The sequence below is a fragment of the Panulirus ornatus genome, chromosome 17, assembly GCF_036320965.1.
Source record: "Panulirus ornatus isolate Po-2019 chromosome 17, ASM3632096v1, whole genome shotgun sequence".
In the NCBI taxonomy this organism is placed as follows: domain Eukaryota; kingdom Metazoa; phylum Arthropoda; class Malacostraca; order Decapoda; family Palinuridae; genus Panulirus; species Panulirus ornatus.
In genome coordinates, this window is record NC_092240.1 from 24,859,502 (window position 1) to 24,875,425 (window position 15,924).

A 15,924-nucleotide genomic window follows, 5' to 3' on the forward strand; every position below is an offset into this window, starting at 1 on the left:
ATTAATTTTGATCTAGAATGGTGTTAAAGATACACGTTTCAACAGTAGAATTGTGGTGCCGTGACACACAAATTGATGGTGCCAAAAAGACGACAATAGATATTGTACATGATGTTAATACAAGACAGAATTTTATCTTAATTTGGTTTTTATACATCATGCTAATAGATGAATGAAGTTCTTTATTTCCGTTCTAATAATGTAGCATTTATGGATCTGGAGAAGGCATATGATAGAGTTGATAGAGATGCTCTGTGGAAGGTATTAAGAATGTATGGTGTGGGAGGCAAGTTGTTAGAAGCAGTGAAAAGTTTTTATCGAGGATGTAAGGCATGTGTACGTGTAGGAAGAGAGGAAAGTGATTGGTTCTCAGTGAATGTAGGTTTGTGGCAGGGGTGTGTGATGTCTCCATGGTTGTTTAATTTGTTTATGGATGGGGTTGTTAGGGAGGTGAATGCAAGAGTTTTGGAAAGAGGGGCAAGTATGAAGTCTGTTGGGGATGAGAGAGCTTGGGAAGTGTCAGTTGTTGTTCGCTGATGATACAGCGCTGGTGGCTGATTCATGTGAGAAACTGCAGAAGCTGGTGACTGAGTTTGGTAAAGTGTGTGGAAGAAGAAAGTTAAGAGTAAATGTGAATAAGAGCAAGGTTATTAGGTACAGTAGGGTTGAGGGTCAAGTCAATTGGGAGGTGAGTTTGAATGGAGAAAAACTGGAGGAAGTGAAGTGTTTTAGATATCTGGGAGTGGATCTGGCAGCGGATGGAACCATGGAAGCGGAAGTGGATCATAGGGTGGGGGAGGGGGCGAAAATTCTGGGGGCCTTGAAGAATGTGTGGAAGTCGAGAACATTATCTCGGAAAGCAAAAATGGGTATGTTTGAAGGAATAGTGGTTCCAACAATGTTGTATGGTTGCGAGGCGTGGGCTATGGATAGAGTTGTGCGCAGGAGGATGGATGTGCTGGAAATGAGATGTTTGAGGACAATGTGTGGTGTGAGGTGGTTTGATCGAGTAAGTAACGTAAGGGTAAGAGAGATGTGTGGAAATAAAAAGAGCGTGGTTGAGAGAGCAGAAGAGGGTGTTTTGAAATGGTTTGGGCACATGGAGAGAATGAGTGAGGAAAGATTGACCAAGAGGATATATGTGTCGCAGGTGGAGGGAACGAGGAGAAGAGGGTGACCAAATTGGAGGTGGAAAGATGGAGTGAAAAAGATTTTGTGTGATCGGGGCCTGAACATGCAGGAGGGTGAAAGGAGGGCAAGGAATAGAGTGAATTGGAGCGATGTGGTATACCGGGGTTGACGTGCTGTCAGTGGATTGAATCGGGGCATGTGAAGCGTCTGGGGTAAACCATGGAAAGCTGTGTAGGTATGTATATTTGCGTGTGTGGACGTATGTATATACATGTGTATGGGGGTGGGTTGGGCCATTTCTTTCGTCTGTTTCCTTGCGCTACCTCGCAAACGCGGGAGAAAAAAAAAAAAAAAAATATCTTTTTTATTTTGCTTTGTCGCTGTCTCCCGCGTTTGCGAGGTAGCGCAAGGAAACAGACGAAAGAAATGGCACAACCAAACCCCATTCACAATGCACACACACACACACACCCACACACACAAATATACATACCTATACATCTCAATGTACACATATATATACACACACAGACACATACATATATACCCATGCACACAATTCACACTGCCTGCCCCTATTCATTCCTATTGCCACCTCGCCACATATGGAAATGGAATACCATCCCCCTCCCCCCTCATGTGTGCGAGGTAGCACTAGGAAAAGACAACAAAGGCCCCATTCATTCACATTGAGTCTCCAGCTGTCACGCAATAATGCCCGAAACCACAGCTCCCTTTCCACATCCAGGCCCCACACAACTTTCCATGGTTTACTCCAGACGCTTCACATGCCCTGATTCAATCCACTGACAGGACGTCAACCCCGGTATACCACATTGATCCAATTCACTCTATTCCTTGCCCGCCTTTCACCCTCCTGCATGTTCAGGCCCCGATCACTCAAAATTTTTTTCAATCCATCTTTCCACCTCCAATTTGGTCTCCCACTTCTCCTCGTTCCCTCCACCTCCGACACATATATCCTCTTGGTCAATCTTTCCTCACTCATTCTCTCCATGTGCCCAAACCATTTCAAAACACCCTCTTCTGCTCTCTCAACCACGCTCTTTTTATTTCCACACATCTCTCTTACCCTTACATTACTTACTCGATCAAACCACCTCACACCACATATTGTCCTCAAACATCTCATTTCCAGCACATCCACCCTCCTGCGCACAACTCTATCCATAGCCCACGCCTCGCAACCATACAACATTGTTGGAACCACTATTCCTTCAAACATACCCATTTTTGCTTTCCGAGATAATGTTCTCGACTTCCACACATTCTTCAAGGCTCCCAGGATTTTCGGCCCCTCCCCCACCCTATGATTCACTTCCGCTTCCATGGTTCCATCCGCTGCCAGATCCACTCCCAGATATCTAAAACACATTACTTCCTCCAGTTTTTCTCCATTCACACTTACCTCCCAATTGACTTGACCCTCAACCCTACTTTACCTAATAACCTTGCTCTTATTCACACACACACACACATATATATATATATATATATATATATATATATATATATATATATATATATATATATATATATTATCCCTGGGGATAGGGGAGAAAGAATACTTCCCACGCATTCCCTGCGTGTCGTAGAAGGCAACTAAAAGAGAAGGGAGCGGGGGGCTGGAAATCCTCCCCTCTCATTTTTTTTTAATTTTCCAAAAGAAGGAACAGAGAAGGGGACCAGGTGAGGATATTCCCTCAAAGGCCCAGTCCTCTGTTCTTAACGCTACCTCGCTAATGCAGGAAATGGCGAATGGTATGAAAGAAAAGAAATATATATATATATATATATATATATATATATATATATATATATATATATATATATATATATATATATTATATATATACATATATATATTTCTTTCTTTTCTTTTAAACTATTCGCCATTTCCTGCGTTAGCAAGGTAGCGTTAAGAACAGAGGACTGGGCCTTTTTTGGAATATCCTCACCTGGCCCCCTCTGTTCCTTCTTTGGAAAATTAAAAAAAAAACGAGAGGGGAGGATTTCCAGCCCCCCGCTCCCTTCCCTTTTACTCGCCTTCTACGACACGCAGGGAATACGTGGGAAGTATTCTTTCTCCCCTATCCCCAGGGATAGGAAAGATGCAGTGAAAAATAATTTGTGTGATTGGGGCCTGAACATGCAGGAGGGTGAAAGGAGGGCAAGGAATAGAGTGAATTGGATCGATGTGGTATACCAGGGTTGACGTGCTGTCAGTGGATTGAATCAGGGCATGTGAAGCGTCTGGGGTAAACCATGGAAAGTTGTGTAGGTATGTATATTTGCGTGTGTGGACGTATGTATATACATGTGTATGGGGGTGGGTTGGGCCATTTCTTTCGTATCTTTCCTTGCGCTACCTCGCAAACGCGGGAGACAGCGACAAAGCAAAAAAATATATATATATATATATATATATATATATATATATATATATATATATATATATATATATGAAATACATATATATGCACAAGTACATATTCATACTAGCTTGCCTTCATTCATTCCCAGTGCCATCCTGCCCCAAAGATAACAGCATTGCCAAATCCTCCCCCCCAAGTCAAGAAAACTGACAAAAAATGCTACATTCATTCATACTCATTCTCTAGCTGTCATGTGTAATGCACCGAAACCACAGCACCCTATCCACATCCAGACCCCACAGACCTTTCCATGGTTTACCCTAGACATTTCACATGCCCTGGTTCAGACCACTGACAGCACGTTGACCCTGGTATACCACATTGTTCCCATTCACTCTATTTCTTGGACGCCTCTCACTCTCCTGCATGTTCAGGCTCTGATTGCTCAAAATCTTTTTCACTCCATCCTTCCACCTCCAATTTAGTTTCCTGCTTCTCCTTATTCCTTCCACTTCTGACATATATATCTCCTCTTTGTAAACCTTTCCTCAAATCTAGTTTCCTGCTTCTCCTTATTCCTTCCACTTCTGACATATATATCTCCTCTTTGTAAACCTTTCCTCACTTATTATCTCCATATGTCCAAATGATTTCTACACACCCTCTTCTGCTCTCTCAACCACACCTTTTTCATTACCAAGCATCTCCCTTACCCTTTCATTACGCACCCGGAGATGGGTGGATGTGTTAGATATGAAATGCTTGAAGACAGTATAATATATATGTGTGGTAATAAAAGAGTGTGGTTGAGAGAGCAGAAGAGGGTGTATTGAAATGGTTTGGTCATATAGAGAGAATGAGTGAGAAAAGACTGACAAAGAGGATATATGTGTCAGAGGCAGAGGAGAACTGGAAGATCAAACTGGAGATGGAAGGGTGGAGTGAAAAAGATTTTGAGCGATCGGGGCCTGAACATACAGGAGGGTGAAAGGTGCGCAAGGAAAAGAGTGAATTGGAACGATGCGGTATACCAGGGTCGACGTAATGTCAATGGATTGAATCAGGGCACATGAAGCGTCTGGGGTAAACCATGGAAAGTTGTGTGGGGCCTGGATGTGGAAAGGGAGCTGTGGTATCGGGCATTATTGCATGACACCTAGAGACTGAGTGTGAACGAGAGGGGCCTTTGTTGTCTTTTCCTAGTGCTACCTCGCACACATGAGGGGGGAGGGGGATGGTATTCCATGTGTGGCGAGGTGGCGAAGGGAATGAATAAAAGGCAGACAGTGTGAATTGTGTGCATGGGTATATATGTATGTGTCTGTGTGTGTATATATATGTGTACATTGAGATGTATAGGTATGTATATTTGCATGTGTGGACGTGTATGTATATACATTGTGTATGGGGTGGGTTGGGCCATTTCTTTCGTCTGTTTCCTTGTGCTACCTCGCAAACGTGGGAGACAGCGACAAAGTATAAAAAAAAAAAAAAAAAAAAAATATATATATATATGAGGGGGGAGGGGGATGTTATTCCATGTGTGACGAGGTGGCGATGGGAATGAATAAAGGCAGACAGTGTGAATTGTGTGCATGTGTATATATGTATATGTCTGTGTGTGTATATATATGTGTACATTGAGATGTATGGGTATGTATATTTGCGTGTGGGGACGTGTATGTATATACATGTGTATGGGGGTGGGTTGGGCTATTTCTTTCGTCTGTTTCCTTGCGCTACCTCGAAAACGCGGGAGACAGCGACAAAGCAAAATAATGAAAATATATATATATATATATATATATATATATATATATATATATATATATATATATATATATATATATATAGAAGGCGACTAAAAGGGAAGGGAGCGGGGGGGCTGGAAATCCTCCCCTCTCATTTTTTTTTTAATTTTCCAAAAGAGGGAACAGAGAAGGGGGCCAGGTGAGGATATTCCCTCAAAGGCCCAGTCCTCTGTTCTTAACGCTACCTCGCTAATGCGGGAAATGGCGAATAGTATGAAAAATATATATATATATATATATATATATATATATATATATATATATATATATATATATATATAATTTTCTTTCTTTCATACTATTCGCCATTTCCCGCGCTAGCAAGGCAGCGTTAAGAACAGAGGACTGGGCCTCTGAGGGAATATCCTAACCTGGCCTCGTTCTCTGTTCCTTCTTTTGGAAAATCAAAAAAAAACGAGAGGGGAGGATTTCCAGCCCCCCGCTCCCTCCCCTTTTAGTCGCGTTCTACGACACGCAGGGAATACGTGGGAAGTATTCTTTCTCCCCTATCCCCACGGATACATATAGGGGATAGGGGAGAAAGAATACTTCCCATGTATTCCCTGCGTGTCGTAGAAGGTGACTAAAAGGGATGGGAGCGGGGGGCTGGAAATCCTCCCCTCTCGTTTTTTTTTTCTGTTTTTTTTAATTTTCCAAAAGAAGGAACAGAGAAGAGGGCCAGGTGAGGATATTTCCTCAAAGGCCCAGTCCTCTGTTCTTAACGCTACCTCGCTGCCGCGGGAAATGGCGGATAGTATGAAAAAAAAAAAATATATATATATATATATATATATATATTTTTTTTTTTGATACTTTGTCGCTGTCTCCCGCGTTTGCGAGGTAGCGCAAAGAAACAGATGAAAGAAATGGCCCAACCCACCCCCATACACATGTATATACATACGTCCACACACGCAAATATACATACCTACACAGCTTTCCACGGTATACCCCAGACGCTTCACATGCCCTGATTCAATCCACTGACAGCACGTCAACCCCGGTATACCACATCGATGCAATTCACTCTATTCCTTGCCCTCCTTTCACCCTCCTGCATGTTCAGGCCCCGATCACACAAAATCTTTTTCACTCTATCTTTCCACCTCCAATTTGGTCTCCCACTTCTCCTCGTTCCCTCCACCTCCGACACATATATCCTCTTGGTCCATCTTTCCTCACTCATTCCCTCCATGTGCCCAAACCATTTCAAAACACCCTCTTCTGCTCTCTCAACCACTCTATTTTTATTTCCACACATCTCTCTTACCCTTATGTTACTTACTCGATCAAACCACCTCACACCACACATTGTCCTCAAACATCTCATTTCCAGCACATCCACCCTCCTGTGCACAACTCTATTCATAGCCCACGCCTCGTAACCATACAACATTGTTGGAACCACTATTCCTTCAAACATACCCATTTTTGCTTTCCGAGATAATGTTCTCGACTTCCACACATTCTTCAAGGCTCCCAATATTTTCGCCCCCTCCCCCACCCTATGATCCACTTCCGCTTCCATGGTTCCATCCGCTGCCAGATCCACTCCCAGATATCTAAAACACTTTACTTCCTCCAGTTTTTCTCCATTTAAACTTACCTCCCAATTGACTTGACCCTCAACCCTACTGTACCTAATAACCTTGCTCTTATTCACATTTACTCTTAACTTTCTTCTTTCACACACTTTACCAAACTCAGTCACCAGCTTCTGCAGTTTCTCACATGAATCAGCCACCAGCACTGTATCATCAGTGAACAACAACTGACTCACCTCCCAAGCTCTCTCATCCCCAACAGACTTCATACTTGCCCCTCTTTCCAAAACTCTTGCATTCACCTCCCTAACAACCCCATCCATAAACAAATTAAACAACCATGGAAACATCACACACCCCTGCCACAAACCTACATTCACTGAGAACCAATCACTTTCCTCTCTTCCTACACGTACACATGCCTTACATCCTCGATAAAAACTTTTCACTGCTTCTAACAACTCGCCTCCCACACCATATATTCTTAATACCTTCCACAGAGCATCTCTCTCAAGTCTATCATATGCCTTCTCCAGATCCATAAATGTTACATACAAATCCATTTGCTTTTCTAAATATTTCTCACATACATTCTTCAAAGCAAATACCTGATCCATACATCCTCTACCACTTCTGAAACCACACTGCTCTTCCCCAATCTGATGCTCTGTACATGCCTTCACCCTCTCAATCAATATATATATATATATTTTTTTTTTTTTTTCATACTAACCGCCATTTCCCGCGACAGCGAGGTAGCGTTAAGAACAGAGGACTGGGCCTTTGAGGAAATATCCTCACCTGGCCCTCTTCTCTGTTCCTTCTTTTGGAAAATTAAAAAAAAAAGAAAAAAAAAACGAGAGGGGAGGATTTCCAGCCCCCCGCTCCCTTCCCTTTTAGTCGCCTTCTACGACACACAGGGAATACGTGGGAAGTATTCTTTCTCCCCTATCCCCAGGGATATATATATATATATATATATATATATATATATATATATATATTTTTTTTTTTTTCCAAACTATTCGCCATTTCCCGCGTTAGCGAGGTAGCGTTAAGAACAGAGAACTGGGCCACTGAGGGAATATCCTCACCTGGCCCCCTTCTCTGTTCCTTCTTTTGGAAAAAAAAAAAAAAAAAATATATATATATATATATATATATATATATATATATATATATATATATATATATATATATATTTTTTTTTTATTTTTTTATACTTTGTCGCTGTCTCCCGCGTTTGCGAGGTAGCGCAAGGAAACAGACGAAAGAAATGGCCCAACCCCCCCCCATACACATGTACATACACACGTCCACACACGCAAATATACATACCTACACAGCTTTCCATGGTTTACCCCAGACGCTTCACATGCCTTGATTCAATCCACTGACAGCACGTCAACCCCGGTATACCACATCGCTCCAATTCACTCTATTCCTTGCCCTCCTTTCACCCTCCTGCATGTTCAGGCCCCGATCACACAAAATCCTTTTCACTCCATCTTTCCACCTCCAATTTGGTCTCCCTCTTCTCCTCGTTCCCTCCACCTCCGACACATATATCCTCTTGGTCAATCTTTCCTCACTCATTCTCTCCATGTGCCCAAACCATTTCAAAACACCCTCTTCTGCTCTCTCAACCACGCTCTTTTTATTTCCACACATCTCTCTTACCCTTACGTTACTTACTCGATCAAACCACCTCACACCACACATTGTCCTCAAACATCTCATTTCCAGCACATCCATCCTCCTGCGCACAACTCTATCCATAGCCCACGCCTCGCAACCATACAACATTGTTGGAACTACTATTCCTTCAAACATACCCATTTTTGCTTTCCGGGATAATGTTCTCGACTTCCACACATTTTTCAAGGCTCCCAAAATTTTCGCCCCCTCCCCCACCCTATGATCCACTTCCGCTTCCATGGTTCCATCCGCTGACAGATCCACTCCCAGATATCTAAAACACTTCACTTCCTCCAGTTTTTCACCATTCAAACTCACCTCCCAATTGACTTGACCCTCAACCCTACTGTACCTAATAACCTTGCTCTTATTCACATTTACTCTTAACTTTCTTCTTCCACACACTTTACCATACATGAGAGTAAGAAAAATTCATATCCTCCGAGATCCTCATGATTCAAGATTATTGACAACTTAGAGCATAAGTTTCCAGTGTATAATTTCATCAAATATTTATCATGTGTTTTACACAAAATATGCTTAAACATACTACAAACAAATAATATCAGGAATCTAACATTAGGTATACAAAACAGCTTAATGCAACAATTTGCTCACACCACAATATGTGATTCATGTTTCTAGAATCTGAAAAAATCCAGAATTGTTAGATCCTAAGGATTATTGATTTTTGATATTCTACCTGCAATGCATTATAATCTTGTATTCATATTCTCCAAATGCAACAGGAAAACAGTGAAATGATTCAAAAAGAAAGGGAAAAATTAGAATACTTCCCTTCACAATAACTTACATTATTTGGCATAGGAACTTCACCTGGAGCAAATGGGTATTTTGTGTAACAAAAAGATTCCTGTGCATCATAGGCAACACTGAGGTCTCACCTAGTGGTAGGAGTGCTAAGTGCAGCAGTCTTTTTGGTGGCCTCTTCACGTACTGAGATCTTCATGGCACGCCCTCGATGTTGCTGTGACTGAGGTTGTGGCAAGTGTTCTTCCTTCTGTTGTTCACTCTGTAGGCTGTGGTCATGATCCTCACTAGTGCTGCTGCCACGGGCAAATGGGGCACCTCGTTTACTGCTGCCACTCCCACGCTGCCCCTGTAATAGCAACAGAATAAATGCTAATCAATGAAATATTAACTTTCCTTCTGTCTACCTAAAAAGAAAAAAATAGAGATATGAGTTTGGAAACAGCAGTAAACTATGACAGTACTTGGTTTAAAGTCTTTAAAAGTCTGGGTTGAAAGTCTTCAAAAGTTTTCAATTCATTCAGAATGAAAATATCTCCAGAACTGGGGCTTCTTGTTTATTTTGAGAAATTAACAACTATAAAGAAACTGGCTAATATCTTTAAGACTGGAAATCTTTTTTCATAATTTTGAAAACTCACAGGCAACATCTATATTAACTCATCAGTGATAACAAAAACCCTTAATTCTCAAACATCGCCTAGAATCAAATGTAAGCTTGGCCATCTCATTAGAACAGTACATAGTCTCAAAACCTTCCCTTCACTGAAGGTTAATAAGCAACAATGGCACAACAGATGTCACCCTTAGTGACAAGGCCCTACATGGATTTTCTTGCTTAACTTTCTTTTTTAACTATCTGTTATGTTTCTATTCAGTCCACAAAAGAACATGGCAAGATAATGACAGATCATACTCTGATGGATGAAAAAAATGTGCTGACAAAACATAACCGATTTATTTGATTCATACCACTCTCACTGGCTACTTATTGTGCACCCTATGCTCAACCATTGAGGTAGCACAAAAGGACTACAAAGGTTACAGGGGCTCTTTATCACACCCCAGTGGGTAGATAATCATTACATAAACTAATGCAAATTTGCTTTGTTACATAAGCTTACAGTCTTTCTTAAAGTAAATATACCAACTAGAATAAGTGAATAGTCTCAGAATTTCAGGTATCTTGATATCAAGAATAAGATTTTGTGTCATTTCTTGTAGGGTTCGTTTGGAATATTCCCTAAATGAATCTATTTTTTTTTTCAGTCTACGACATAGTGTTCTAGTTTGTGTTCAAATTTCTGGCCACTAACTTTAGAATTCACATAATTAACATTGCAAGATATGCCAAAGCACCAATCATACCAACAGCCTAGCTAAATTAGGAATGACATCTTGTAGTCTGCTAATCTTATTACTTTCTCTACATGTGTTTTACTTTATACATTTGACTGTGATGGAAAATGTTTCTGCTAGTGCCTATTTACACTCATCTATTTGCTTTAAAAAGATCTATCAATTCCTTCTAAATTACCTAATTTCAGTTTTGACAATCCAGTGCTGAGAAGACATAAACATTCACTAATCCAATCATTTGGTAAACAGCTTGATTTTCATGCAATCTTTGGACATTTTACCACAACAATAATGTAACAGTATACTGAACTCAAGCCCAGAGTTTGAATATTTTTGCATTATAATCATTATTTCTAAAAATGTTAATATGCTAAAACAAGAGTGAGTATTTGAAAATACTGATCAATAAGAATAGTAGTGTGTGTGTGTGTGTGTGTGTGCGTGTGTGTGTGTGTGTGTGTGTGAAGCTGAGAGCCGATTGATTCAAGGGAGAAGAATTGGTGGAGCATACTGTGAAAACTCTTATGAATGGGAAGAATTAAAGTGTGAAGTGTGCAGGCAATCTGTATGATAATGCTTGCTCTAGCCTCAATGTACTGACATGAAACTTAGTTACACTATGCCTAAATGGACCAAAAATTATCTATTTATTTATCTATTTTGCTTTGTCGCTGTCTCCTGCATTAGCGAGGTAGCGCAAGGAAACAGACGAAAGAATGGCCCAACCCACCCACATACACATGTATATACATACACGTCCACACATGCAAATATACATACCTATACATCTCAACGTATACATATATATATACACACACAGACATATACATATATACACATGTACATAATTCATACTGTCTGCTCTTATTCATTTCCGTCGCCACCCCGCCACAAATGAAATGACAACCACCTCCCCTTGCATGTGTGTGAGGTAGCGCTAGGAAAAGACAACAAAGGCCACATTCGTTCACACTCAGTCTCTAGCTGTCATGTATATTGCACTGAAACCACAGCTCCCTTTCCGCATCCAGGCCCAACAAAACTTTCCATGGTTTACCCCAGACGCTTCACATGCCCCGGTTCAATCCACTGACAGCACGTCGACCCCGGTATACCACATCGTTCCAATTCACTCTATTCCTTGCACGCCTTTCACCCTCCTGCATGTTCAGGCCCTGGTCACTCAAAATCTTTTTCACTCCATCTTTCCACCTCCAATTTGGTCTCCCACTTCTCCTCGTTCCCTCCACCTCCGACACATATATCCTCTTGGTCAATCTTTCCTCACTCATTCTCTCCATGTGACCAAACCATTTCAAATCACCTTCTTCTGCTCTCTCAACAACACTCTTTTTATTTCCACACATCTCTCTTACCCTCACATTACTTACTCGATCAAACCACCTCATGCCACATACTGTCCTCAAACATCTCATTTCCAGCACATCCACCCTCCTGTGCACAACTCTATCCATAGCCCACGCCTCGCAACCATACAACATTGTTGGAACCACTATTCCTTCAAACATACCCATTTTTGCTTTCCGAGATAATGTTCTTGACTTCCACACATTCTTCAAGGCTCCCAGAATTTTCACCCCCTCCCCCACCCTCTGATTCACTTCCACTTCCATGGTTCCATCCGCTGCCAGATCCACTCCCAGATATTTAAAACACTTTACTTCCTCCAGTTTTTCTCCATTCAAACTTACCTCCCAATTGACTTGACCCTCAACCCTACAGTACATATTAACCTTGCTCTTATTCACATTTACTCTTAACTTTCTTCTTTCACACACATTACCAAACTCAGTCACCAGCTTCTGCAGTTTCTCACATGAGTCAGCCACCAGCACTGTATCATCAGCGAACAACAACTGACTCACTTCCCAAGCTCTCTCATCCACAACAGACTGCATACTTGCCCCTCTTTCCAAAACTCTTGCATTCACCTCCCTAGCAATCCCATCCATAAACAAATCAAACAACCATGGAGACATCACACACCCCTGCCACAAACCTACATTCACTGAGAACCAATCACTTTCCTCTCTTCCTACACGTACACATGCCTTACATCCTCAATAAAAACTTTTCACTGCTTCTTACAACTTGCCTCCCACACCATATATTCTTAATACCTTCCACAGAGCATCTCTATCAACTCTATCATATGCCTTCTCCAGATCCATAAATGCTACATACAAATCCATTTGCTTTTCTAAGTATTTCTCACATACATTCTTCAAAGCAAACACCTGATCCACACATCCTCTACCACTTCTGAAACCACACTGCTCTTCCTCAATCTGATGCTCTGTACTTGCCTTCACCCTCTCAATCAATACCCTCCCATATAATTTACCAGGAATACTCAACAAACTTATACCTCTGTAATTTGAGCACTCACTCTTATCCCCTTTGCCTTTGTACAATGGCACTATGCAAGCATTCCACCAATCCTCAGGCACCTCACCATGAATCATACATACATCAAATAACCTTACCAACCAATCAACAATACAGTCACCCCCTTTTTTAATAAATTCCACTGCAATACCATCCAAACCTGCTGCCTTGCCGGCTTTCATCTTACGTAAAGCTTTTACTACCTCTTCTCTGTTTACCAAATCATTTTCCCTAACTCTCTCACTTTGCACACCACCTCGACCAAAACACCCTATATCTGCCACTCTATCATCAAACACATTCAACAAACCTTCAAAATACTCATTCCATCTCCTTCTCACATCACCACTACTTGTTATCACCTCCCCATTAGCCTCCTTCACTGAAGTTCCCATTTGCTCCCTTGTCTTACACACTTTATTTACCTCCTTCCAAAACATCATTTTATTCTCCCTAAAATTTAATGATACTCTCTCACCCCAACTCTCATTTGCCCTCTTTTTCACCTCTTGTACCTTTCTCTTGACCTCCGGTCTCTTTCTTTGATACATCTCCCACACATTTGCATTTTTTCCCTGCAAAAATCATCCAAATGCCTCTCTCTTCTCTTTCACTAATAATCTTACTTCTTCATCCCACCACTCACTACCCTTTCTAGTAGTGAAGGGAATATAATTAAATCAAAAAATTAATCTGAAATTAGAAGTGATGGAATAATATGTAAAGATGCAAGAAAAACAGTGTATGTGATTAACTCACACAATACAAGTGGAAACAAAAGAACAGATATAAGAAATGAGGAATTAAGAAAGATACTGCATGTGGTGTGAAGAAATTGTCATATATACACATAATAAGAAAGATGCCTTTAAAGTGGACATGTCCACATGAGATGCATGAGAGATGTCAGAAAAGTGTAAAAATATGTCAGTATTTTCATGGGTACAAATGAAATGGTGGAAGATCGCAAATGGAATAATACAGTCAGCTGTGTAGTACAAGACATTTTAAAAGAGGATGCAAGAGGAATGATTTCTGACTGTGTTCTGTGGAAGCCTTTTGTAAGTTGCAGCTGTGAATGGACCTATCAGTCTTATCTGATAAATTGACTTCCTGTAAAAAGTGGAAATTGATGTCCATATACTGAAGTGGAAGCCCATAGTCATTTTAGCAATACTACTTGGAACAAACTGAGGATATGTGATTGCCCGTTTGTACTGTACAAGGACGGAGTTTTACACTCATGGGGCCCTGTCTTTTGAACATTCTGTAATATTATATAACTTCTTGAATACATATAAGCTGTCTCTCTGTAGTCATTCAATACTATTCATCCACCACTCTTACACCATGAAAGTATCTATATATGTCTTTTATAACATATTTCTTGCTTAATTTCATGCCATGTTCTCCAGATGCTCCATCCCTACATCTCCTGAAGGACTTCTCTGTCCACATCACTAATCTGTTTCAAAAACCTAAATATTGAGATCAGGTAACCCCTTACTCTTCCCTCCTCAGAGGTGAGCAAATTTAAAGCCTCTGAATGAACTGTGTACACTCTCATGTATTGCATGTGGGAATGAAATTAATACAAAGGAGAGATACTTCATCTAACTGAATCAACAGTTCATTTGAAATACTTTCATTTTCAAAAAAGGATAGTAAATAAAATAAATACATATTTGTGTTATCTTCTATCTAAAGATAGATATACAGAAAAAGCTTACACAAGTATAAGTGACATTCAATTATTTTCCTTTTGCCACTTTATTTGTGGAGGTAGATTTATCAAGCACAACATTGCTGCATTACTCCTCTGTAAGTTATGCCCATATACCTTTCTTTTTTCTTTCACTAAAGAGTCAACTTCATCATCCCAACACTTACTATCCCTTCTCATCTGCCTACCTACCATCCTCTGCATGCCACACACTTCCCCTGAACATGCCAGCATAACTTCCATAAACAACTTAAATTCCTCACCCACTCTCCTAGCTTCCTTTACTCTCAGCTATGCCATTCTACACTAAATCTCTCCAAATAAATCTTCACACAAGCTACTTTTCTAATTGCGCTTCCTTTCACCACCCTCTTCTCATTCTCATTATTTCCTCTTTTCTGAAAGCCTCAGAAAATCTTCACCCTCACCTACACCAGGTAAGGAACAGACATCCACCAGGTGCCACTCTCAGCATATTCATATCCAGGAGTCTCTCTCCTCCACACCTATCAGTAAGTATGCAATACAATTATGGTCGCTTACCATCTTTCCTCACCCATGTAATTATAAGTGTTCCACAGAATTACCCATGTCTCCCAATTATACCCTTATCTGCTACATTACCCACTTCTGCATTCAAATGACCCATCATTAATACCCAATCCCTAGCATCAAAAATGCTGACACAGTCACTCAGCTCCTCCCAAATTGCTTGTCTCTCCTCATCATTCTTCTTGTGGCCAGGTGCATGCAAACAATCATCCACATCTCATAATTCACTTTCATTTTTACCCACGTGAGTTTGGGGCTCACTCACTTTTACTCAGTCCCACAGCTCCTCCTTCAGCAGAGGTGCTATCCCTCTTACCCACACACTAACCCCATACTTTACCCCCAGGACATTCCTAAACCATTCTTCCCCTTTACCCTTGAACTTTGTCTCATTCTAGATCAAGAATATCCAGGTGCCCTTTCTCAAACGTACTACCAACCTCTCCCTTTTTCTCATCTTGGTTATAGCCAAACACATTTACATATCCCAACCTGTGGAGGATTAGTGCTCCTAACTTGGCTTTCCTTCT

At 40.9% G+C, this 15,924-nt stretch overlaps 1 protein-coding gene across 5 annotated transcripts in view; it reads right to left on the bottom strand.

The window, feature by feature from the left end:
• LOC139754644 (uncharacterized) overlaps nt 1–15,924 on the bottom strand; it is a 367,745-nt gene that overhangs the window by 104,284 nt on the left and 247,537 nt on the right. For all 5 annotated transcript variants that reach the window (XM_071672165.1, XM_071672161.1, XM_071672163.1 and 2 more), the window contains one exon: nt 9,486–9,700. In XM_071672165.1, coding sequence (XP_071528266.1) covers nt 9,486–9,700 — 215 coding nt within the window. The remainder of the gene's footprint in view (nt 1–9,485; nt 9,701–15,924) is intronic.